The sequence below is a fragment of the Coregonus lavaretus genome, assembly GCF_964263955.1.
Source record: "Coregonus lavaretus genome assembly, contig: HAP1_SCAFFOLD_353, whole genome shotgun sequence".
NCBI lineage: Eukaryota > Metazoa > Chordata > Actinopteri > Salmoniformes > Salmonidae > Coregonus > Coregonus lavaretus.
The window spans coordinates 59,137-86,777 of NW_028162578.1; the positions used below are offsets into that span (position 1 = coordinate 59,137).

General features: G+C 43.1%; 1 protein-coding gene across 1 annotated transcript; it reads right to left on the bottom strand.

Moving 5' to 3' along the window:
- Positions 1–27,641, bottom strand: LOC311119143 (NLR family CARD domain-containing protein 3-like; the record flags this gene model as incomplete). Its single annotated transcript, XM_084193888.1, has 7 exons — positions 27,379–27,641; positions 5,676–5,785; positions 5,296–5,380; positions 4,938–5,166; positions 2,728–4,525; positions 2,291–2,464; positions 1–190 (listed from the first exon to the last, which is right to left on the bottom strand). Exons 1-7 carry the CDS (start codon positions 27,565–27,567, stop codon positions 1–3), a joined length of 2,775 nt encoding a protein of 924 aa, XP_084050014.1. The 5' UTR covers positions 27,568–27,641.

Genomic DNA, 27,641 nt, shown 5'->3' on the forward strand with positions numbered 1-27,641 from the left:
CTACAGGAATACTGACCTCAGAGTCTCCAGTTTACAGTGGGGATTCCCCAGTCCAGCAGAGAGCAGCTTCACTCCTGAATCCTTCAGGTCATTGTTACTCAGATCCAGCTCTCTCAGGTGTGAGGGGTTTGACTTCAGAGCTGAGACCAGAGAAGCACAGCCTTCCTCTGTGACTAGACAGCCTGACAGCCTGCAAAGAGTCAAATCATATTAAAACCACAATGCTATTCTTTGGTGGTGAAAATATATTTTTTCAACATTTTCAGATACATCAGAGTCCTGAAACCTGCCATATCTATTCATATATGTATATATACAGTACCAGTCAAATGTTTGAACACACCTACTCATTCAAGTTTTTGTTTAGTTTTTTTAAAACTATTTTTTACATTGTAGAATAATAGTGAAGACATCAAAACTATGAAATAACACATATGGAATCATGTAGTAACCAAAAAAGTGTTAAACAAATTTTCTATATTTTATTTTGTAGATTCTTCAAATAGCCACCCTTTGCCTTGATGACAGCTTTGCACACTCTTGGCATTCTCTCAACCAGCTTCATGAGGTAGTCACCTGGAATGCATTTCAATTAACAGGTGTGCCTTCTTAAAAGTTAATTTGTGGAATTTATTTCCTTCTTAATGCGTTTGAGCCAATCAGTTGTGCTGTGACAAGGTAGTGGGCTATACAGAAGTCCATATTACGGCAAGAACAGCTCAAATAAGCAAAGAGAAACAACAGTCCATCATTACTTTAAGACATGATGGTCATTCAATAAGGAACATTTCAAGAACATTTAAGTTTCTTCAAGTGCAGTCGCAAAAAACATCAAGCGCTATGATGAAACTGGCTCTCATGAGGACCGCCACAGGAATGGAAGATCCTGAGTTACCTCTGCTGCAGAGAATAAGTTCATTAGAGTTACCAGCCTCAGAAATTGCAGCCCAAATAAATGCATCACAGAGTTCAAGTCACAGACACAGCTCAACATCAACTGTTCAGAGGTGACTGTGTGAATCAGGCCTTCATGGTCGAATTGCCTCAAATAAATCACTACTAAAGGACCCCAATAAGAAGAAGAGACTTGCTTGGGCCAACAAACACGGGCAATGACATTACACAGGTGGACATTTGTCCTTTGGTCTGGAGTCCAAATTTGAGATTTTTGGTTCCAACCGCTGTGTCTTTGTGAGAAGCGGTGTGGGTGAACGGATGATCTCGGCATGTGTGGTTCTCACCATAAAGCATGGAGGAGGAGGTGTTTTGGTGTGGGGGTGCTTTGCTGGTGACACTGTCTGTAATTTATTTAGAATTCAAGGCACACTTAACCAGCATGGCTACCACAGCATTCTGCAGTGATACGCCATCCCATCTGGTTTGGGCTTAGTGGGACTATCATTTGTTTTTCAACAGGACAATGACCCAACACACTTCCAGGCTGTGTAAGGGCTATTTGACCAAGAAGGAGAGGGATGGAGTGCTGCATCAGATGACCTGGCCTCCATAATCACCCGACTCAACCAAATTGAGATGGTTTGGGATGAGTCGGACCGCAGAGTGAAGGAAAAGCAGCCAACAAGTGCTCAGCATATGTGGGAACTCCTTCAAGACTGTTGGAAAAGCATTCCAGGTGAAGCTGGTTGAGAGAATGCCAAGAGTGTGCAAAGCTGTCATCAATGTACAGGGTGGCTATTTGAAGAATTTCAAATAACAAATATATTTTATTTGTTTAACACTTTTTTGGTTACTACATGATTCCATATGTGTTATTTAATAGTTTTAATGTCTTCACTATTATTTTACAATGTAGAAAATAGTAAAAATAAAGAAAAGCCCTTGAATGAGTAGGTGTGTCCAAACTTTTGACTGTCCCTGTGTGTGTGTTGTGTGTCCCATTGGGTGTGTGTGTCCAGTGTGTGTGTGTGTGTCATGTGTGTGTGTGTGTCCAGTGGTGTGTGTGTGTGTGTCATGCGTGTGTGTGTTTAGTGTGCGTGTTCAGAGTGTGTGTGTTCAGTGTGTGTCCAGTGTGTGTGTGTTAAGTGTGTGTGTGTGTTTCATTGTGTTTTTGTGTGTGTGTGCCCAGTATGTGTGTGTGTGTGTCCAGTGTGTGTGTCCAGTGGGGGTGTGTCCAGTGTGTGTGTGTGCGTGTGTGTGTGTGTGTGTCCAGTGTGTTTATGTGTGTGTGTGTGTCCAGTGTGTGTGTGTGTGTGTGTGTGTGTGTGTGTGTGTGTGTGTCCAGAGTGTGTCCAGTGTGTGTGTGGTCATTGAGTGATACAGGAATACTGACCTCAGAGTCTCCAGTTTACAGTGGGGATTCCCCAGTCCAGCAGAGAGCAGCTTCACTCCTGAATCCTTCAGGTCATTGTTACTCAGATCCAGCTCTCTCAGGTGTGAGGGGTTTGACTTCAGAGCTGAGACCAGAGAAGCACAGCTTTTCTCTGTGAGTCCACAGCCTGACAGCCTGACAGAGAGATCATCATGATTTCACAAACACACTGTTAATTTAACACCAGTAGTGTAGAAGGACAATGGCAGATGCATTTGGTTTATTCTCTTAAACAACATATATATTCATCTTCCATCTCCTAGAATTGTATGGTCATATTGTTATACTAATGTGAACATCAATGCATTGATTCAATATGTTTTTCAATAATACATATATTTCTCTACTGAATATTTCTTCCTGATGATTAGTACTTAAATGTCATTTTATGTACTCACAGAGCAGCTCTGGAGGCTTTGACCACTGGCAGCAGCCTCAGAAGACCTTTCTCTGATCTGGAGTATTTATTCAGGTCAAACACATCCAGCTCCTTTTCTGAAGTCAGCAACACAAAGACCAGAGCTGACCACTGTGCAGGTGACAGGTAGGTTTCTGAGATACTTCCTGATCTCAGGTAGCTTTGGATCTCCTCCACTAGAGAATGGTCATTCAGTTCATTCAGACAGTGGAACAGATTGATGCACCTCTCTGGAGAGGGATCCTCCCTGATCTTCTCCTTGATGTACTTGACTGTTTCTTCATGGCTCTGTGAGCTGCTTCTTGTCTTTGTCAGTAGACCTCGTAAGTGCTTCTGATTGGACTCCAGTGAGAGGCCCAGAAGGAATCGGAGGAACAGGTCCAGGTTTCCTGTCTCACTTTGTAAGGCTTTATCCACAGCACTCTTGTACAAAGTAACTTTACGCTTGTGTCTGATCTTCACAGAAAAGTTGCTGGACGTTGATTGAGGTTCATCCATTAGATTCTCATTGTTGTTGATGAATGAGAGGAACACATATACAGCAGCCAGAAACTCCTGAATGCTCAGATGCACGAAGCAGTACACCTTGTCCTGGTTCAGCCCACATTCCTCTTTAAAGAGCTGTGTGCACAATCCTGAGTACATAGAGGCTTCATTGACATCAATGCCAGCCTCTTTCAGGTCTTCTTCATAGAAAATCAGATTGCCATTCACAAGCTGTTGAAAAGCCAGTTTTCCCAGTGACAGAATGCTCTCTTTATTCCAGTGTGGACCTGTCTCTTCTTTCCCAAGATACTTTTCATTCTTCTGTTTGGTATGAAACACCACAAGGTGTGAGTACATCTCAGTCAGAGTCTTGGGCATCTCTTCTCTCTTATGTTTCAGCATGTGCTCAAGGACTATTGCAGAAATCCAACAGAAGACTGGAATGTGGCACATGATGTGGAGGCTCCTTGATGTCTTTATGTGTGAGATGATTTTGCTGGCCAGGTCCTCATCACTGAATCTCTTCCTGAAGTACTCCTCCTTCTGTGGGTCATTGAACCCTCGTACCTCTGTCACCTGGTCAACACACCCTGAAGGGATCTTATTGGCTGCTGCAGGTCGGGTAGTTATCCAGAGGAGAGCAGAGGGAAGCAGATTTCCCTTGATGAGATTTGTCAGCAGATCATCCACCGAGGTTGACTTTGTGACGTCACAACAGATCTTGTTCATCTGGAAGTCTAGGGGCAGTCGGCACTCATCCAGACCATCAAAGATGAACAGAACTTTGTACTTGTCGTAGTTGGAGATTCTTGATTCTTTGGTTTCCATTGAGAAGTGATTGAGAAGTTCAATCAAAGTGTGTTTTTCCTTTTTCATCAAATTCAGCTCCCGAAAAGGGAATGAAAATACAAATTGGACATCCTGATTTGCTTTTCCTTCAGCCCAGTCCAAAATGAACTTCTGCACAGAGACTGTTTTTCCAATGCCAGCGACTCCCTTTGTCAGCACAGTTCTGATAAGTTTGTCTTGTCCAGTTAAGGGTTTGAAGATGTCGTTACATTTGATTGCAGTCTCTGGTCTTGCTTGTTTCCTGGTTGTTGTCTCAATCTGTCTCAGCTCATGTTCATTATTGACCTCTCCTGTTCCACCCTCTGTGATGTAGAGCTCTGTGTAGATCTTATTGAGAAGTGTTTGGTTTCCATGTTTAGCGATCCCCTCAAATACACATTGAAACTTCTTCTTTAGATTAGATTTGAGTTCACGTTGGCAAATCACAGCAAGCTCATCTGAATCTAGAAATAACACAGAGGATATTAATATTACATCTGTTTTAATGCCTACAGTTTGTAGGACTGTTATAAAATTTAAAATTATAATAATTTATTCTCTTTACTGACAGTATAAATCTGTAAATGTTTTCATAATGCATTCCACACTTTTGTGACTGATTTATATCATTATTCGTATTATTGATGGTATAATTAATGTCATCTCTCTCTCTCTGTCTCTCTCTCTCTCTGTCTCTCCTCTTCTCTGTCTAAATTAATCACCACAACACATCCTTGCTGCTACTTGATGAGGTCACTAGGTGTTGTGTGAAGGCTGCTACAATATCATTTAGTTACACAGCTACTTTAGCTGTACTTTAGCTACAGCTTTTAAACGTTCTAAAACAGCATTCAACATGAGGCAGACAGCTCTTACTTTTCTCCAGTGTGTCAGCAAGCTCCTTCTGGTTCATTTTCCTCAGGACGTGCAGTGTGATCTTCAGAGCCCCCTCTCTGGCACTGCTCTCCTGCTTCTCATCTTCAGCATCCACCACTTCCTTATCCTGCTTCTGACTCTCAACGCCTTCTGGGAGTTCTGGACTAAGAATCCTCTTGAACATCTTCAGCTCGTTCTTCACAAATGTCATAATATTCTCTTCAAGCAACTGAAATAAATCAAGTAAATAAGTTAAGCAAGAGACTAAATGCTTTCTCATTAACACATTAATGAATGATTGACAGATCAACTTTACTTGAGGTAAACAAAAACAAATGTACATAACAGGACCACATACAATGAATATGGAGGCCAGGTCTGTTTGATGACTCTGGGAAGACTGACCACTGAGAATCTCTGACTCTGATCTCTCCTGTTGGTTTCTGTGGACAAAACATGAGATTACATCTCCTCATCCAGGGAGTACACACACACACACACACACACACACACACACACACACACACACACACACACACACACACACACACACTCACACACACACACACACAGGGAATGTTGTGTTTGTTTAATATTGTTTCAGGACTATGAAAATTGAAAAAAGGATTGGCCAATGGATTATGAAAACAACAAAAATAAATGGGAAAATGGGAGAGGAGAAATGACTAGAGACAGTGTTGTTTAACTCACTGACCATGACCCATGAGTTCTTCTTACCTTTGTTCACTAAAAAAGTCTCCCTCTCTGAAGGATATAGGAAGACCCATAGACCGGTCACTCTTCATGGACACACAGCTGGGTACAGGGGAGGCTGGTCTCTCCTGCTTGATTGGGCTTCAACACAACAGAGACAAACATTACGTCTCTCATCTACTCTGAGCTCAGATGGGGAAACAGAGAAAGAGTTTCATTCCAAAACGCCATTTTAAGAAATGTTGGTAAATTAGGTTTTATAGTTTAAAGAAATTATGAAAGAGATTGATGTGTTTTTTCACTATCTAATCATGGTATGGGGTTGTTCAATCACAGACATGTATTTGTTTAAAATCGATCACTTAATGGCTTCATTTCAGAGAGAAAAAATGTTGTTTTTTTGCATTTTCTGTTTGGGGTTTTAGACTGGGTTTCTATATAAGCACTTTGGGACAACTGCTGATGTAGAAAATGCTTGTTTAAAATCTATCACTTGATGGTTTAATTTCAGATACAAATAATGTTGTTTTTTTTGCAAAATGCTAAATATCTAGCTAGGTTTTACACAGTAATAATATATCTGCCTCACTCTCAGAGAAATAAGTAGTAATACTAGGTTTAACACAGTAAATATATATATAAACATTTACATTTGACATTTTAGTCATTTAGCAGATGTTCTTATCCAGGACTGGTTTCCCAAAAGCATCTTAAGGCTAAGTTCATTGTTAGAATCTTCCTAGGAGCATCATAGATGCTTTTTTGCCCTCCCACATGACTTTATACACAGAAGATCTCCGCTAAACATAGAATCACATGGTTTATCCGTCTCTTTGTGACCGCCGATAAATTCAGAACAAAGTTGAGTACAAATACAAAGTTGCCAATGTCTTTGCAATTGATGCAAACAAGGGACGTACACAAATTTGCTTCAAATGAAAACCGAGATAACTGCATTAAATTGTAAACAGCAGGCTATAGTCCTATTTCAATCATATTGAAATACATTTAATGTTCAATTAATTGAGTTTTATTTTGCTACTTGTAGGCTACTATCTGTAATTTGTCTCAATATATTTAATGATGTGTAGCCTAACATGTGCACAATGATTACATTTACATTTTTACATTTACATTTACATTTGATGTGCCGAATCTGTGATTTGGTGCATTTTTATTGGGTAAGCACTAGAATAAACTACCTCAATATTTGCAGCCGTAGGAATAAATATCTTTCTATAAGCTGATCCGTGGTCAGTATTGTGAAATAATTATAATGTTAAGGAAAGATTTTAATGGAGAAAACTGATCCGAGAGCAGCGCTCCCCTTCTTTCGATCCTATCAGTATCGATACATGCTCCACCGGACGTGATACCTTGTCATTCTGCTGATCCAGTTTCTACTGGTCTGCCTGCGGATATGGAACTCTGACCTGTTCACCTGACGTGTGACCTTGTCCCGAACCTGCTGTTTCGACCCTCTCTCTCTCTCCCTCTCCTTCTCTCTCCCTACCACACCTGCTGTCTCGACCTCTGAATGCTCGGCTATGAAAAGCCAACTGACATTTACTCCTGAGGTGCTGACCTGTTGCAACCTCTATAACCACAGTCATTATTATTTGACCCTGCTGGTCATCTATGAACATTTGAAAATCTTGAAGAATGATCTGGCCTTAATGGCCATATCCACTTATAACCTCCCCCCAGCACAGCCAGAAGAGGACTGGCCACCCCTCAGAGCCTGGTTCCTCTCTAGGTTTCTTCCTAGGTTCCTGCCTTTCTAGGGAGTTTTTCCTAGCCACCGTGCTTCTACATCTGCATTGCTTGCTCTTTGGGGTTTTAGACTGGGTTTCTATATAAGCACTTTGTGACAACTGCTGATGTAAAAAAAATATTCTGGGAACGCATATGAAGCAGACCAGGCCTGGGTTTGGGGTTTGAGAAGTCAATGAGAGGTAAAAATGACTTCCTTAGTTGTTCATTTTGAAAATGTTCTGTCTTAAGTAGTTTAACAAACTGACACATTTTCATGTTAGTCAAAAACAACTTTATATAGAAGGAGTGCCTTTGATTTGACGGCCTGCACATGTGCAGTTCAACACAAGACGACCATTAGACCCAATGACGTATTTCTGCGCATGAGCTTCAAATGAAATCAAATTTTATTTCTCACATGCGCCGAATACAACAGTGGTACACTTTACCGTGAAATGCTTACTTAAGAGCCCTTTCCCAACAATGCAGAGTTAAAAAGTAATAAAAATTTGCTAAATAAAAAAGCAAATAGTAACATAATAAAATTACAATAGTGAGGCTATAAGGAGTACCGAGTCAATGTGCAGGTAGTTGAGGAAATAACTAGACTATATACAAGGAGAACCAGTACCGAGTCAATGTGCAGGTAGTTGAGGTAATAACTAGACTATATACAAGGAGTACCAGTACTGAGTCAATGTGCAGGTAGTTGAGGTAATAACTAGACTATATATAAGGAGTACCAGTACTGAGTCAATGCCCAGGGGTACCAGGTAGTTGAGGTAATATGTACATGTAGGTAGGGGTAAAAGTGACTAGGCAATCAGGATAGAGATTACATCTCCTCATCCAGGGAGTGCGCACACACACACGCACACACACACACACACACACACACACACACACACACACACACACACAGGGAGGGAATGTTGTGTTAGTTTAATATTGTTTCAGGACTATGAAAATTGAAAAAAACAACAAGAAATGGGAAAATGGGAGTGGAGAAATGACTAGAGACAATAATGTTTAACTCACTGACCATGACCCATGAGTTCTTCTTACCTTTGTTCAGTAGAAAAGGCTCCCTCCCAAAACGCTATATATCCATTTTCAGAAATGTTGGTAAATTAGCTTTTATTGTTTAAAGAAATTATGAAAGAGATTGGTGTGTTTTTTCAGTATCTAATCATGGTATGGGGTTGTTCAATGACAGACATGTATTTGTTTAAAATCTATCACTTGATGGTTTCATTTCAGATAGAAAAATAATCATGTTTTTTTGCACAATGCTATATATCTGCTTCACTCTCAGAGAAATAAGTGCCTCACTCTCAGAGAAATAAGTAGTACTGCTAAGTTTTACACAGTAATAATATATATCTGGCTCACTCTCAGAGAAATAAGTAGTACTGCTAAGTTTTACATAGTCAAATGTGACCCATCAGCTCAATTTTATGTAGCAAAATTTGAAATGTGTGTTTTTTACATTGGATAAAAGTAGAGACTCAGCTAGAAAAAGGTATATCATATACTACAGTTGAGGAACAATGGGAAAGTAATTCTGCTTTGAAAGATGATAAACTTGTAACCCCACTTTTGAGAAAATGGCCTTTGAAAGTTTTGGTTCACCTACTGGAGAGCTCTTCTTTATCTACAGTGGTGTTACTTTGGCAGATAATGTCACCCATCTAAATATATAGTATATATATATATAGTTAACTAAATGTATGGTGTTTTTGGTTTATGTCAGTTTCATTGTTTGTTATGCTATAAATTGTTATGTTATGGTTGTAAGTGGTAAAATGAACTAGAAAATGTCATATTTTGCAATTCTGAGTAATTACTACTTTAGTAAGGATATACTTTATTCAGTACTACTGCAGTTGCTAAATAATTCCAATAGATGGCAGCATAAGACCAGGAATGACATTTCAGAAGCTCAGTTTAGTTTTCTCCCTGGATACACCACCACTCCCCCTCACAGGAAAACTCCTGCACACGCTTTTTACTGTCCCTTTCCACACTGCTAACGCAAGAGGAACGACTGAAAAAGCATTTAACAGATTACTGTGAAATAATATAATGATGATTCATGTTTATTATTAGCTGTTTTTATGCTCATGTTTTGAAATTATACTTCATTACTATAACGATTATCAATAACCCTGAACATTAAATTAGTCACCTCTGGTTGAGAAAAACGTATTATCCTAGTACATTCATTGTCAGATTCATCAACCAGCAGCGAGCACTCTGCCTTCTAGCACAAGCGAGGGGCATGTTGAGGTACATTTGCTAACCGCGAGGGTTGCATTATGTAATTTATTGGCGGGCTGGAAGACGCACTCTTGTCTTATCTATTCTGAGGTTGTTTAATCGCAATATTAGATATTTAAAATGCATGTATACTAGGGTTGAGGTTGGAGCATCTGACTAGTGATTATTTACCCGGGGTTCAACACCTGCTATAGTCACTATTTAATTGCTCTTCCAAAAGCATCACAGGCCTAATACGAGATATATAGCTAACTAAAGTAATGCGTGACCATTTCAGAAAATCATGGGACATATAGTATTTGGTTGCATGCTATTTTATGTCAATCATATTGCTGCTTGTAGCCTATAACTGATGCTTCGTGGTCTTATGCTGCCATCTATTGGAAATATTTAGCTATTAAAAGTTATTAATTCACGTACAGACATTGGTGAGGCAGCTGAGAAATAAAGTGTATAAGATCAGTCTCAATCCTGCCCCACGCCAATTGCTGGACTTTCACACAGAGGTTATTAGGTCAACCAATTCAAACCACATTTGAAAAATAAAACAAATGTGTCTTATTTATCAAGTGTTCTGTCTTGCAATTATACATATAATAAAATAACAACAAAATAATCAAAACACAATTTAATACTATAATTGTATTTACTAATATAATATTATTACTAAAATAGTTTCTAAAAGTGTTCTAGGCTACCCTACCCTAGAATTAGGGGTTACAGCTAAAATAGGTTATAAGTAGGGTAAGAGTTTCTGTATAGCACTTTGTGACATCTGCTGGTGTAAAAAGGGCTTTATAAATACATTTGATTGATTGTTAGGTTTAGGGTTTTTATGGCAAAAAACTGTATGGGTTTATAGCACTCTTGCGCCTCCCTTTGGCCATATGTGGGTACTACATAACTCATTCATTACATTTTTTACATTTACATTTGACATATTTAGCAGACGCTCTTATCCAGAGCGACTTACAGTTAGTGAGTGCATACATTTTCATACTGGCCCCCAGTGGGAAACAAACCCACAACCCTGGGGTTGCAAGCGCCATGCTGTACCAACTGAGCTATATGACACTTGCTAGGCTCATAATCTGAGGTAGCAACTGCGTCAGATCTACAAATCCATTAGCTAGACCACCCGATTAGACAACAATCACCCCATTATACCCATTTGGTTTGCAACTCAGTGAACCTGCGCAGCATTCGCTCAATTTGATGCCTACGAACGAAGATTTCGATGCATATCAAATTACCCAGCAGCCATTTAGAAACAACAAGTCATCAGAAAAATTGTTATTTCTTAATTAAAAAATGTCTTCTGGCTGTTTAAATCTGCCACATCTTGAAAAAGTGTACAGGGACATGCGTTTTGTTTAGATTGTACACTTTTTTCTTAAAACAAATATGGCTAACCATAACCAGAAACTGTTTAATGTTTGATGGCTATCCGCCAGCCATTGCCTCTTAAACTGTGTCTCACCTCACTATGAGTGACCACAACATGTACTCAGGTGAACAGTGAGCGCGCTCACTAAGTAGCCGTAACCTTGTTAATAATAAGTTACCTGAGGTAAACCTACAGGGTTAACGCTCACCAAGTAGCATTAACCTTGTTAATAATAAGTTACCTGAGGTAAACCTACAGGGTTAACGCTCACCAAGTAGCCGTGACCTTGTTAATAATAAGTTACCTGAGGTAAACCTACAGGGTTAACGCTCACCAAGTAGCATTAACCTTGTTAATAATAAGTTACCTGAGGTAAACCTACAGGGTTAACGCTCACCAAGTAGCAGTAACCTTGTTAATAATAAGTTACCTGAGGTAAACCTACAGGGTTAACGCTCACCAAGTAGCCGTAACTGTGTTAATAATAAGTTACCTGAGGTAAACCTACAGGGTTAACGCAGGCAGGTCTCATTGATAACAATAGTGAAGCTGGCATTGTGACGCAGAACAATGGGCTGAGAATAGAACGTTCTGAAGGCGAGTCGGTGTCACGGAGCTCAATAGAACTAATAGGAGCTGGTAGGGTGAAACATGCCCAAACATAAGGTCTGTTTTTTCGCAAATACTTCATAACCAGCGACAGAAGGTAATATTATGAAACTGGGCTCCATGGCGGATGCAATGAACTAATTTTATCAGAAATAAACATTGTAAAAAATGTCACTTGAGGCACCCCGAAAATAATATTCAAAAGTTCAGTCCTTGGACACAGAGGGGTTAAACACTAAAATTACCGTCCATCAAGTGAAGAGAGGAGAACCGGACAGAGGGATGGTAGGTAGCCAGCATCCATCAACGAGAGAGGGAGGAGCCCTCCACGGTATTGTAGTGTATTAAGATTATGTCTTTGTTAAATGTTTTTCATGAAGAAATGGAATGTTGTTTATGTTAGTATCAAAAGGGAATGTTTTAGTCTAACGCCACATACAACAGACAGGAAGTGTGTTGTAGACAGGGGAGACTGGTGATTGGCCAGAAGAGGGAGCATCATTATTTATAAATAGGGGGGAAAACGAAGGAGAGGGCAGAACGAGCAGCCATTCTGAGGCGTCGCTCTCCGGGTGTCATGTCACCTGTAATTTATGCTGTAACCTCGTGATTTTAATAAAAGCCTCTAACACGATGCAGCATAAACAGACTCTTTGTTGACAGCAATAACTGGCCACCACTCACTCGATACGACAAATGGCGCCCAACGTGGGGCTGGTCTGCACCTCCCCTTTGTTTCAGTCAACCGCCAGGCTAACTCGCTTTGAAGCATGGCCAGACAAGGGTGAGTTTTTCTTACCGCTTTGGAGCTTGTTAGATTGGATACGACTTGTGTACACTGGAGAGATGTACCATACGACCTTGCCTCGGGTGGCGTTATTGCTGATGACTAGAGTCTGTTAAAATATATTCCATTGGTAACGGCAGATAATTGGAAGTTTTTAGAGCATAAAACGGTAGGAATTAAGTATTGACGTGTACAGTTAAGGCAGATATGCGCATTCTTTAGGGCACTGTACCGCTTAAAGACCCCCAGGGGGGGCCATTTTAGATAATGAGCCGACAAATCCGCGTGCACGATAGAATGTGCATTCGGTGAGTTTTTAAAGAAAACTCGGTTTGATGGGATTTATCTGATTGTGATTATGATTCGACTCTCGTTCGACGGGGGGTTTGATTGGGTTTGATTTCTCGGTGTAATGCTCATTAATCCACGGTAGCAAAAAATGGTAGGAGAAATATGTTCAAAATAAATAGGGCAGTGCAGGATATGGATTTGTGTGGTAGGCCGCAGTTAGCTAAAGGCTAAGGCTAATTCTAAATGCTGAAGTGTGGGTCATGCTACATTCTACATAGCGGCTAATGCTAATGCTAAATGCTAATTGTGTTGCGTGCTACATGCTAATGGATATCCTTAGAGACCCCATTGCGTTGGATTAAAGTCTCTTAAACTTGTCTCTGTGTGTGTAAGTCAGGTTATATGTTTTGTGAGCGCTGTTAAATGTTGTTTGACTATGAGGGGGAAACGGGAGTTACAGCTGGACTGTTAACCGTCTATTTTGGGATTGGGGAGAGATCTAAGACCTTCCACGGTGAAAAAGTATTTTAGAATGCATGTGCGCATGCGTTTAATTTTGCGACACTACACTACAGAAAGGGGGAGTTTATGACACGAGATTAGGACACGTTTTGTTTTACGGCACTAAACTACAACACGAGGGTATAGTAGCATTGTGGGTAACGTGTCATATTCTGTGGGGTAACACTGCAGGAAGAGACAGAGAAACACACAGACAAAGAGATATTTGGACACGAGTATTCTAGTTTAAACGGCGGATGGTTAAAGATGAAACTTGTTTTGTGACCTATTGAATTTATACATTAAATATATGTTGGCGAAGTATAATGAATTAAATTAAATGACGAATTAAAATTAAATAAAATGTTTTTGAGCGATCGATAATTATTCCTGAGTTAATTCTTAGAGCGAATGTAGAACGAACAAATATTGAATGGTTGAAATAACTCAGTGATTGCATTAACTACTAAAAGCTGTTTCTGTGTCTTTGTTCCCTTGTCATGAGAGACAGGAGAGGAGAGAGAGAGGAGATACAGGAAGTGCTGACGTGACATCACGTGACGAGGCAGACGATTGGATCAGATATCAGGCTAGTTCACAAAATCATCCCTTACAAAATATTTGATGACAATTTCACATAGGCTTGGCAAATACTATTTCATTAAAAATTGCATTTTGGAGGCTCTGTGCATCACTGGGGTTTGATTGGAGTTGTGTTGGGAATCAAGGACTGACATTATTCTGTAAATTTAAGATAATTAGGTGCCTGTAGAGCAAGGGGGTTTATGGGAATTGTAGTAATGAAGGGGTTACAGGCTTTGTTTTTGGGATTGCTTTGAAGTTGACTAACTTACATTTGCATTTGATGGGTTGTGGTAAGATAGCCACCACTAATTGATAAATTGGTGACATAGGATATAGGAATAAAAATGGGTTTTAATTATTCAGGATTTAATTATTATTATTTTTTTTTTTTTTTTTGGAGTTGTTAGGTTTATATTAATAATTAGAGGGGGGAAGCCATAGGCTATATAGGCTAAAATAAGATAATTCATAATAAAGGAATATAAAAGAGTAGTTACAATGGGGAGAAAACGACATCAAGGATATAAAAGTCATTACACCGATTGATATAGTATAAAATGGTAATCCTTTAACTAAAGTATTGCGAGGTTATCCGGCAAATGAAAAAAAAGTTGCCCTTCATTCTCAAACAAAAACGGATAAAAGATTCCAGCGATAAGATAAACAAAGCTATAGAGATAAGGCTAAGGGAAGGAGAGCTTAGGGATGTTTATCCTCAGCTTCCGGTGATCATCCAGGAGGGTGATTGTTGCATCAGAGATGAAGACGAATAATAGATAGAGGACAAGCAGAAAGGACTGGCACAGAAGAGAAGTAAGAAGATGATGGAAGATGATATTTTGAGGACAGAACTTAGAATATAAGCTGTTGAAGAATTCTGATATGTCAACAACAAAGAACAGGACGAAGAAACTCTGAGAAAACTCAATCATACAACTGGTGGAGAAGAGAAGCTTTGGTTATGAAGAATCTGTCATGGGCCTCTCACTCCACCGGGTTACCACCTTAATTTTCTTCCACTCTGCTCACCACTCTCTCTACTCAGCCTAACTAGCTCCACCTGTCCCTGCTCTGCTCTGCTCTAATTACTCTGCCAGCTGCGCTGCATTACCCACTACCTCTCCCAGTATTTAAGGCCCTGTCTTTCAGCTCTCCGGTGTCAGATCGTCTGCAAAGCTCACACCCGGAACCTGTTTGCTCGCGCTTCTGGCTCACCCTGGTTTTGTGACCCCGGACCTGCCTGTTTTTTGGATACTCTTCTGCCTCAGGAGATCCAGACCTGCTTCTGCCATTACGACTCCTGCCTACTCTTCAATCCCGGTAACTCTGACCAGCCTTCTGCCTTGCTACTACGTATTTTGGATTTCCCTTGAACTGTACTGCTGCCTGGTTTCATTCCGCCCTGTTGTGTCTGTGTCTCCCCCCCCCCAGGACTTCTGGACCACCCACCACCGGCTTCATAGGACGCATCGCTGCCACTGGGGGGGGCACAGACCCAGCGCATTGGACGGGATCCCTGTTACCCCTGGAGCCTTCATTCACTCCCTACTTCCCTTTTCCCTTAAGTTTAATAAACTTTCTGGTGTGACGCAATTGTGGTCCTCTGGTCGTCTGTCTGAATCGTGACAGTACGATCTGACCATTATGGACTCAGCGCACACTTTCCCCGACATGGAAACCGATGAGCATGAGCAGCAGTTCCAGCAGCAGCAACAACAACTCGCCATGATCATTCAACTCCTCACCAACCTTACCCCAGCCAGTCTGCCCACCAGCCCAGCCCCCGAGTTACCTGCCCCGGTCATTGCAGCCGCTGCTCCGGAACCCAAGATTGGAAACCCCGAGCGGTTCAACGGCGATTCAACCCAGGTCCGGCCATTCCTGACTAGCTGCCGACTTCAGTTCTCCTTGCAGCCAAGGACCTTCGCCACGGAGGGGGCTAAAGTTGGGTATGCCATCACTCACCTGACGGGCCGAGCTCGACTCTGGGGAACAGCAGAGTTCGAACGTCAAACCCCCGCATGTGCAACCTTCGACCTGTTTGCTGAGGAGATGCTGAAGGTGTTTGACCTGGATTCACCCACCGCAGAGGCGTCTCGTGAACTGTTCAGTATTCGACAAGGCAGACGTACAGTCGCAGACCATTCCATCGACTTCCGAACCCTGGCTAGACGAAGTTCTTGGAACACACCATCGTTGGTGGACGCGTTCTTCCATAGTTTGGCTGACTATATCAAGGACGAGTTGGTCTCCCATGAACTGCCTTCCACTCTTGATGAAGCCATCGCACTGACTGTCAGGATCGACAGAAGGATACAGACCCGTCGTCGTGAGAGGGGGCGCCAAGGTCCACCTACTACCGGCATTCGGAGAGATCCGACTGGGCTCCTGTCATCTACTGCCACTCACCCAGGTCAGCTTGATCAGTCTGAGCCTATGGAGATTGGGCGAGCCTCCCTCACTCCTGCAGAGCGCCAGCGCCGCTTCACCTCAAACCTCTGCCTCTATTGTGGAGGTGATGGACATCGTGTGGTAACCTGCCCTTTAAAGGGCCGAAGCTCACCGGGCGTAGGGGGAGTCCGGTTGAGTTCAATGACCATCCAGTCCTCCGACCGCAAACCCCTGCTGCAAGTTCACCTCCGCCTCTCTGACTCAACTCACACCCTGGCTGCTCTGGTGGATTCTGGCGCCGAAGCCAACATAATGGACATCAAGCTGGCACGCCAACTGGGACTGGAGAACCTCCGTTTGACACCTCCTATTCCTGCCCGGGCACTGGACGGACACTTACTCGGATCGGTCACTCATGTCACGGCCCCGGTCTCGATGGGTCTGTCCGGAAACCATCAAGAAACTATCCAGTTTCACCTGCTCCCCTCTCCAGGCCAACCCCTCATCCTGGGTTACCCATGGCTCCGCCGGCACAACCCTCAGCTCGACTGGGTGACCGGGGTGATCAGGGAGTGGGGAGAGGACTGCCACCGAACCTGCCTGCTTGCTGCCGCACTACCCCCTCGGCCAGTACCTACTAACTCCGCTCCTGACCTCTCCAATGTCCCAGAATGCTACCATGGCCTCAGAGAGGTGTTTAACAAAGCAAGAGCCACATCTCTGCCCCCTCACCGACCGTACGACTGTGCCATCGACCTCCTCCCTGGAACAGCTCCTCCAAGGGGTCGTCTTTATTCGTTGTCTGCTCCTGAAAGAAAGTCCATGGAGGACTACATCAATGGCTCTCTGTCCGCAGGATTAATCCGTTCATCTTCATCTCCTGCTGGTGCTGGCTTCTTCTTTGTGGGGAAGAAGGACGGATCTCTTCGCCCCTGCATCGACTACAGGGGACTCAACGACATCACAGTGAAAAACCGTTACCCTCTGCCTCTGCTCACCTCTGCTTTTGAGTTGCTCCAGGGAGCCACTGTTTTTACCAAGTTGGATCTCAGAAACGCTTACCACCTAGTGCGGATCCGGGAGGGAGATGAATGGAAAACCGCATTCAATACACCAACAGGCCACTACGAGTATCTGGTTATGCCTTTTGGCCTCACCAATGCTCCTGCTGTGTTCCAGGCTCTAGTGAATGATGTACTGCGGGACATGTTAAACAAGTTTGTCTTCGTTTACCTGGATGACATCTTAATTTACTCCAGAAACCTGTCTGAACACACCCGCCATGTCCAGCAAGTCCTTCATCGTCTTCTGGAGAATTCCCTCTACGCCAAGGCAGAGAAATGTGAGTTTCACGTCAAGACAGTGGCCTTCCTGGGGTACATAGTGGCAGAGGGAAGTATCCAAATGGATCCTGCCAAAGTATCAGCAGTCACTTCATGGCCAGTTCCGGAGAACAGAAAGAAGCTGCAACAGTTTCTGGGGTTTGCTAACTTCTATAGGAAGTTTATCCGGAACTACAGTACCGTTGCTGCCCCTCTCACTGCTCTAACCAGCACCAAGCAACCCTTCACCTGGACCCCAGCAGCCGACAAAGCCTTCAGTACCCTCAAGGTGAGGTTCACCTCCGCTCCCATCCTCCAGATGCCTGATGTGGACCGGCAATTCATTGTGGAGGTGGACGCCTCGGATGTGGGAGTTGGTGCTGTGATTTCTCAGTGGGCTGCGGAGGATAGGAAGCTCCATCCCTGTGCCTTTTTCTCACGTCGGTTGTCCCCCTCTGAGTGCAATTACGACATAGGGAACCGTGAGCTGCTGGCTGTGAAGCTTGCCTTGGAGGAGTGGCGTCACTGGCTGGAGGGGTCCACCATTCCATTTCTCGTTTGGACCGATCATAAGAACTTGGAGTACATCCGCACGGCCAAACGGTTGAACTCCAGGCAGTCCCGCTGGGCCCTGTTCTTCACCAGGTTTAATTTCACTCTGTCATACCGGCCTGGATCACGCAACACCAAGCCAGACGCCCTCTCCCGTCAATTCCAGAAGGATGACACCCCCTCCAAGGACCCTGTGTCGATTCTGCCAAGTCCCTGCATCGTTGCAGCTCTGACCTGGGCTGTTGAGGAACAGGTGCTGGAGGCTCTCCGTAACCAGCCAGGTCCCAGCACTTGCCCAGCTGACCGCCTTTTTGTCCCCGAAGACCTGAGGTCCCAGGTCATTCAGTGGGGACATGACTCCCGCCTAGCTTGTCACCCTGGCTCCACCCGCACTTACAACCTGCTCGCCCAGAGGTTCTGGTGGCCCTCTCTGAGGAAGGATGTACGGGAATTCGTCCAAGCCTGCCCCATCTGCAACCAACACAAGTCGTCCTGCCAGCCCCCAGCCGGATTGCTGCAGCCCCTGCCTGTGCCCAGACGTCCCTGGTCTCACATCGCCCTTGACTTTGTCACGGGGCTGCCCCCTTCAAGTGGCATGACCGTCATTCTCACCATCGTTGACCGTTTCAGCAAGATGGCACACTTCATTCCCCTCCCCAAGCTCCCAACCGCCAAGGAGACCGCCCAGGTGGTCCTGGAACACGTCTTCCGGATCCACGGACTGCCAAAGGATGTAGTTTCTGACCGTGGTCCACAATTCTCCTCCGCTTTTTGGAAGGAGTTCTGTCACCTGCTGGGAGCCACAGTCAGTCTGACTTCCGGATTCCATCCCCAATCCAATGGGCAGTCAGAGCGGGCTAATCAGGAGCTCGAGAAGGCACTGCGATGCATGACTTCACGCAACCCCCACTCCTGGTCGCAGCAATTGACATGGGTGGAGTACGCACACAATTCTCTGACCTGCTCTGCCATCGGTATGTCCCCTTTCCAATGTGTTTATGGATACCAGCCTCCTCTATTTGCCAGCCAGGAGGAGGAGGTTACTTGCCCATCTGCACTTGCTTTTGCCCGTCGATGTCGCCGCACCTGGTCACAAGCCCGAGCCACACTCCTCAGGTCCGTTGCCAGCTACACTACCGGGGCCAACCGTCGGAGAATTCCTGCTCCCACCTACCATGTTGGTCAAAGGGTGTGGTTGTCATCGAAGAACCTGCCACTCAGGGTGGAGTCGCAGAAGCTGGCACCTCGGTTCATTGGCCCATTCCCTATCATAAGAGTGATTAGCCCAACTGCTGTCCGGCTCCAACTGCCTAATTCCCTGAGGGTGCACCCCACTTTCCATGTGTCTAAGATTAAGCCCATCCATGAGAGTCCGCTGGTCCCTGCTGCGCCTGGTCCTCCTCCTCCACGGCTCGTCGATGGTGGTCTGGTTTACACCGTCCGCCGCCTGCTTCGGTCCAGACGGAGGGGTAGGGGTCTCCAGTACCTCATTGACTGGGAGGGCTATGGACCTGAGGAAAGGACCTGGGTGCCAGCTAGTCGGATTGTGGATAGGACTCTCATCACCGCTTTCCACCAACGGCATCCTGATCAACCTGCAATCCGTAGGGGCCGCCCCAGAGGGGTCCCTAACCGTCCGGCCCGCTCGGCTTCCTGTCCTGTGCCTGATCCTGTCTCGGGACCTGTCCCATCTCCCGACCACGGCCCTCCGGCTTCCTCCGAGGATGAGGACGTTCACTCGGACCGTTCGGAGGAGTTCTAGCCCTCCTCCGGCTCCCCTCCTCCCGCCCGGCGTGGTGTTGCTCTTGGGACTTCTGGGGCCGTCCCTTGGGGGGGGGGTTCTGTCATGGGCCTCTCACTCCACCGGGTTACCACCTTAATTTTCTTCCACTCTGCTCACCACTCTCTCTACTCAGCCTAACTAGCTCCACCTGTCCCTGCTCTGCTCTGCTCTAATTACTCTGCCAGCTGCGCTGCATTACCCACTACCTCTCCCAGTATTTAAGGCCCTGTCTTTCAGCTCTCCGGTGTCAGATCGTCTGCAAAGCTCACACCCGGAACCTGTTTGCTCGCGCTTCTGGCTCACCCTGGTTTTGTGACCCCGGACCTGCCTGTTTTTTGGATACTCTTCTGCCTCAGGAGATCCAGACCTGCTTCTGCCATTACGACTCCTGCCTACTCTTCAATCCCGGTAACTCTGACCAGCCTTCTGCCTTGCTACTACGTATTTTGGATTTCCCTTGAACTGTACTGCTGCCTGGTTTCATTCCGCCCTGTTGTGTCTGTGTCTCCCCCCCCCCAGGACTTCTGGACCACCCACCACCGGCTTCATAGGACGCATCGCTGCCACTGGGGGGGGCACAGACCCAGCGCATTGGACGGGATCCCTGTTACCCCTGGAGCCTTCATTCACTCCCTACTTCCCTTTTCCCTTAAGTTTAATAAACTTTCTGGTGTGACGCAATTGTGGTCCTCTGGTCGTCTGTCTGAATCGTGACAGAATCAGAGTGAACCAAATCAACAATCACTGTTACAGCTTCAACTGAACAATATCAAATGCAATTGTACCAGCCAAGGGGGGTACCAAATGTTCCATATCCACAGACAGTTTCTGGACAGACACAGAATTACAGAATTGAAGAGGAAGAGGACGAGAAGGCTTAGAAGGAGGAGGAAGATTTCAGCTACACTTCCAGCAACTTTCAGAAGACTGTTATAATTGTGGACAGATTGGGTACTTTACCTGTGAGTGCAACAAGTCAGGAGGAAAAACAGAGAACATTTTTAAGGAAGAAACAGGGGGAATTCAAGATCACCTGTTCTCCAGGTGAACCCTAAAGATTCTAGAGTGCCTAGAAGATCCGGAAGGGGGGTGTCAGCTGATAGCATCGATTAGAGAAGAAGAGAAAATGGCTAACAATTGAAGTAAAACCAGAGGACTATGAGAAGTGATAGTGAATAGTGTAAAAACGTATCTGTGTTGAGCCTAAAGAGGTTAAACATCTCACTATGTAAAATTAACTAATTAGGATAGGGATTTGAGGTAGTAAAACAGTTAATTACTCTTAAGATACTGTGGTAAACAAGACCGAGCTTTTGCTGGTAATGCCGTAGTGATAAGAAGATCCGCCGACACTGTACTCTGTTTTCAAAGGTTTATTAAAACAAAGGTTCCAGCATCGGAATTTGACAGATTCTGCAGATATCTGTGAGACAGCACAGCCAATCAGTAATTTGCTATTCTCCCCTCCTATTGTTCAAGACATGGTTTTATATAATTTATGACGTAATATGGTGTGATTCTAAAAACCAATCCCTGGTCTTTTTCACCTCTCTCCCCATATCATCTTTCCATGAACCACAGTAATGTTTTCCAGATGTTTCCAGCACTGTAGAGTAGAGTTCATCCGTTGCACCATTTTGCCACATCAGCAAAATCTTAGAGCCAAGTTTCCTACTTTTTGCAGCGGTCAGCATTTCTAGACTCTTAAGATACTACAATACTAATATTAGAGCATATACCTATTGCAGTGTTGGGAAGAGATGCATTGTTTAAATTGAATTGTACAATAAAATGTACACTAAACGGCTGTCTGGTAGAGGATTTTAAAGAGTCTGGGTTACATTCTTACACCAAGGGATTTCAGGCTAGGCTAAAAGGTGTTTAGTCGTTTGCCAAGTCTGTGTAAAGAAGTCAAAGGCAGGTGGGGACTTTCCCAATCACATATTCTAAAATTTGGTGGTAAAGGGATTTTGTGAATAAATCAGTGGAAAAGGTTTTTAAAGGTTAGGAGGAAAAGATTAGATTAAAATAAGTTAGGAGGACTAGGTTGAAGGAACTCTAAAACAGTAAGCTAAGTTTCAAAGTTAGTAGTAAGAGAGAGAGAACAATGGTGAATTACACTTTAGAGTAGGAAGATCAAGTTAATTGTAGGTGTATTTTTTTATAATCAAAAGTTTGAAAGTCAGGGATTAGAGAAAGGACTGAGAGTTGGGAAAAAGTGACACTAGTGGTGATAGATGGAAGTACAAGCAAAGACAACTTTTCTTTGGGGAAAAACTAGAAGTAACTAAGGACATTAACACTTCAGTCTATTATAACAACAGTGAGAAGCAATTTAACTCTTACAGCATTGATAGTTATTAAAGCCATAAATATATCGCATTTGATTATAAGGGAACCAATAGCTCCAGCACCAATTTTAGGAAAAAATACTTATTGGGGACGTTCCTCCCACATGGAGAGATAATTATGGAGAAGAAGTATTGTTATCAGGACCAGGAGTAGAAGCTGTTGCACAGTCACCAAAGGAGTTCAGGAGGAGTAGATTACAGTAGTCACTCCAACAGTAAATAATACACAGAGTATATTGGTAGCTTTGCCACTAGAAATAATTAAGGTTAATACATCAACTACTTTAATGGTAACTTTGGAAGGGATTAATGATACGATGGCAATAGCAGATGTAGGAGGTATGACACCGACAACAACTTTTCTGAAATTAAATGGGGAATTTTAGACTCATGGGTTATGTTACGGATGGAGAGTGCTGTCAATTATAGTACGAATAGGGTTAAAATAGGAGAACAGATAGTAGTAGAGAGAATATAGATTTATCATGGAGGTACAGGATGAGGTCTTTGATTTTAATGACAGACAGGGAGAGGTATCTGATCAGTACCGCTCGTTAGGGGAGAGAGAAACTAAAGGGAGTGGTTTGATTCTTCTGTTGTGAAAATTAGAGATAGATGGCCAGGTAGGAATCTTTGGTTCCAGCGGTTAGCTCATTCTGTAATATCAGTGAGGAATCTTGAGGGTCCATGTCTGGTGAGAATTCCAGAACCAAACATGTTAGAGACGGTCGCTCGACCTCTATCAAGTATGTGTCAATTTTATGCTTTGTCATGACTGTGGTATCAGCAACAGTCAGTAACAGATAAAATAATGTCGTTGTCAAAACATTTGTTTAAGCCTAGGGTTAGGTGTTATTGGGTTAAGTGAATTAACTCGTGTGAATTTGTTGGATGGTAAAGAAAAATCAGGTAACAGCGTAACTGAAGCATTTGAGGTGTAACCATTGAGGGCTAAAAGTTGTTTGTTCTAATAAAACATATGAGGTAAGGGGTATGTTTATGGGAATATCAGATTGTGATGTTATATGATAACTTTGGGTATGCATGACCTTAAGGGTAGGAATGAGAAATATGTTATTTTTTATCTACCAGGTAGTAAGAACAGCAGGACTTTGATGGTTAAAAGATTAGCTTTAACCTGACAATGTGACTATGGGGAATTTTAGAGATATTTGGAGGGTTTGTGGTGATAAAGCATATATATTCTTACCCTATGGATAGACAGGATGTTGTTACATGTCAACGTTGAAGTTTCCATATGAGGTTTCTACCATTATAAGAGGGGTAGCACCGGACACAGAAATCTGAAGCTAGGTTTGAAATTGGATGAAAGAGACATGAAGACATGTCATAGTCTTCAAGCCTATCATTGAAGGATGAATCTAAGGGAGAAGGGGGGACTTTTTCCATGGTATGGTGTAACATTTGGAAAGATCATATTGATAATATTAGTAGATACTTTGAGTCCAGATAGTTCCGATAATATCACGAGGGTTATATATGCATTGAAGAATATAAGGGATGCGTTTGGGAGATCTGAGAAGACTTGGTTGCAAGATCAGTTAGGCCCAGTAGGGGCAGTGATGGTTCAGATTTTAGTCGCAGCTCTGATAGCGTTGTGTGTCATGTTTTGCTTTTGTACTTTGTTACTGACCTTTGCAAAAGCTATGATATGAAGATGGGTTGGTGTTGTGATGCCTGGAGACAACACTCAGATGCCATTGTTGATTGTTCCTGATCTGGATGAAGATGGACGAGGGGGTCTAGATGGACTACTGATGGATAAATATCCTTTTTGAGTATTTGATAATTTTTCAATTTTTTCAATATTAGTGTGATTCTTAGTATGATTTTATGAATCAAGGGGGGAATGGGTTTATGTGATTCATATATCATTTATATATCATTTTTATATTCTTAGTTGATAGTGATGTTTAATTTGAAAATGTTGTTTTGCAAAAGATACTGTTTGGTTTTTTCCTTTTCTTCCAGAAGCATTTGGGGGAACATGGGAAGGGATAATATGACTGGAGGAGATGAAACAAGGAGGGTGTGGCCGATTCCATCAACAAATCCAGTGGAAGAGGAGACTACGGGGAGATGAAGTGTAGTGGACTACATTCCAGTGTCTGCAATGAAATATAGACATGTGTAATACATAATTGTGTCATATTCTTAGGTATTAATTTGTGTAGAATGATGTTTGATGTTATTGAATACATGTGAGGATCTTAGATGTTTTTGTTTATTTCGTGAATGTTTAGGGACAGGGAATTTAGGCAGGGAGAGGTTCACTGTAGGGTCCAATGGGTTGACCAGCCTTACAATGGATATTTATTGGATAGGATTTTGTTTGCAGGGGCTTACATGTGTATTTAATTGCATCATAGTTTCAAATGCATTTATATGGTTTATGAGTTTATCTGGAGTACCGAAGGTGGTTGCCTGGGGCAGAGGGACCGTGAGAGAATTTTACTGTCTTGATTGATGGATGGAAGGTTGCCGGACAGTTTTTCGCTCTTACACTCCATAGAGATTTGTTCATATTTCATAGTAATGTATTCACACTTCATAAACAGTTATTTCATAGAAAGGTATTTACACTCTAGAGGAGAATGTTTTTGGTTTAATGTTAAAGATACTCAATAAGATAAACTGTTACTTGTCATAATCCTATTCTGTTTGTTTTCGAGACTTTTAGTTTGTCTCGAAGGGGGAATATGTAGTGTATTAAGATTATGTCTTTGTTAAATGTTTTTCATGAAGAAATGGAATGTTGTTTATGTTAGTATCAAAAGGGAATGTTTTAGTCTAATGCCACATACAACAGACAGGAAGTGTGTTGTAGACAGGGGAGACTGGTGATTGGCCAGAAGAGGGAGCATCATTGTTTATAAATAGGGGGGAAAACGAAGGAGAGGGCAGAACGAGCAGCCATTCTGAGGCGTCGCTCTCCGGGTGTCATGTCACCTGTAACTTATGCTGTAACCTCGTGATTTTAATAAAAGCCTCTAACACGATGCAGCATAAACGGACTCTTTGTTGACAGCAATAACTGGCCACCACTCACTCGATACGACAGTATTTAACAGGTGGAAGAAACAACCCTGGAGCTCCATCGGTCCACAAGAAAAGCAGGCAGCCGGTGATGATGTAGTGGTAGCTAGCTTAGCTAGCTGTACCGACTAGCTTGGATAGCTAGCAGGTCGTTCGTCTGTCCCTCGAGGATGATGACGAATCCGGTGAACCACACAATTAAACAAGAATAGCGAGTGAAAAGGATCTGGCTACACTCATACTGTCACTGACCATTACGCAAAAAAGCTAATTGAACAATAAACTTCGGCGTCTCAACACTGTAACGAACTCCGTCGTTATTCCCTAACATCACCTCAGTCCACTCAGCGCGTAACTGGACAATATGCTTGGCGCCAAACCTTACGTGGACGCGGGCAGTTCTGTACGGGGACGCGGACAGTTCCAGAACGCGGACATGAGCAGAGCCACACAATACATTTACATTTACATTTTAATCACTTAGCAGACGCTCTTATCCAGAGCGACTTACAGTTAGTGAGTGCATACATAACCCAGTCTTTACACTGGCTTACATTAGTAATATTCATTTATTTATTTTTATATGTAAAACAAACATTCAAAGTTTTTTTATAACAATATTTTGAGATCTGGGCCCATATCCACAAAGTGTCTCAGAGTAGAACATTGGTCGTATAAGTGCTGAGAATAAAGGCATTTTACACTTATGGGTATAAATTAAAGCTATGCATGAAGCCTCTAGTCCCACCTAGTCAGCAGATATTTAGGACACCTCATGAGCTGTCCTAACCAGTTAAGAGTTAACAGCAGGTGTCTTGATAATACTATAGAATAATGCAGCGAGTCAGTGGTTCCTGCGCCACATGTAATTGCTTTGGAGTAGTTAAAATAATATTTTTATATTTCTATATGATCAATCCATAAATAATATAGACCTACATGCAACCGTATGTCTTGTGCTTTTGGCAATGATTTCTGTATAATAATTATGTAGAAGTGATACCATTAATGTCTGCATAGCATGTTGTCTTCATTTTGGCATATTAACTCAAGCTTATTTGTGAAGAGTAACTCAGGTTTTCGCCCAGCGGCTAAGGAGTTGGAGCTGTGGCAGGAGTTGGACCTATGGCATGAAGGTGGCTGGTTCGAATCCCGGGCCGGGCGCTGGAAAAAACGGGCGGGCTTGGTCTGACCACTGGAAGGCTGCTGGGTTCACATCCTCAAAACAATCACCTTTCGTTGATCAGAACTCTAGAGGTTCTTCTTCACTGAACCCAAAAATATATCTAACTCTTAGTGGTTCCATATATTAAGGAAGTGATAGAAGCATTTCTGGTTCTATAAGGAACCTTCTTTTCTAAGTGTATAATAAACACGCTTTTCTTTTGATTATTTAATTACCTACATCATGTTTTTTCAAGTTATCCTTTTGGAGCGCAACATCACGTTGTTAAAAAATAATCCTAAATTTGCCATGGCTATAAATTGAGCAATTGAAGGCATCTAGGGCGAAATATGTGTTCGATGAAAATGAACATTGTATGCAACGTAGTAGGCAACATTATTGGCAAGGGACTTGATGCCTACGATGTCAAAGCTATTTAGAGTTGTTAAACGGGTGTGAAGAGTGTGTTGGTATGACGGTAATATTGTTAAAATTCTGCTTGTAACACCCATCAGAATTGGTTAAAGAAATATGCATTTCATTATATTAGGCAATAATGAAGAGTAGGCAAAGTGTTCATGTCGTTAAAATTCTATCAAATGTCTTCCATTGCAACGAGTCCAGTCAGGGTGCTGCAGAACCCCTGCAGTGCCTCCGCTGACCCGGGATTGAGAACTCCTGATTTAGCAGATGCTCTTATCCAGAGTGATTTACAGTAAGTGCATTCATCTTAAGATAGCTATTTATTTTAGAAATAAACTTAATAAATTCTTCATAAAATTGTAATCTCACCTCTTAGCTTTGGTGCCATGTCCCCCAGAGAGACTCATTTTAGAGGCAGGGACCCCCTCCTCTCTCTCCCCAGAGAGACTAATTTTAGAGTCAGGGCCCCCCTCCTCTCTCTCCCCAGAGAGACTCATTTTAGAGGCAGGGCCCCCCTCCTCTCTCTCCCCAGAGAGACTCATTTTAGAGGCAGGGCCCCCCTCCTCTCTCTCCCCAGAGGGACTCATTTTAGAGGCAGGGCCTCCCTCCTCTCTCTCCCCAGAGAGACTCATTTTAGAGGCAGGGCCCCCCTCCTCTCTCTCCCCAGAGAGACTCATTTTAGACCACTGACCCCTAAACAGAGATGCAGCATGTTGGTTGTGGTGAACACAGTGACAACTAATTATTGAAG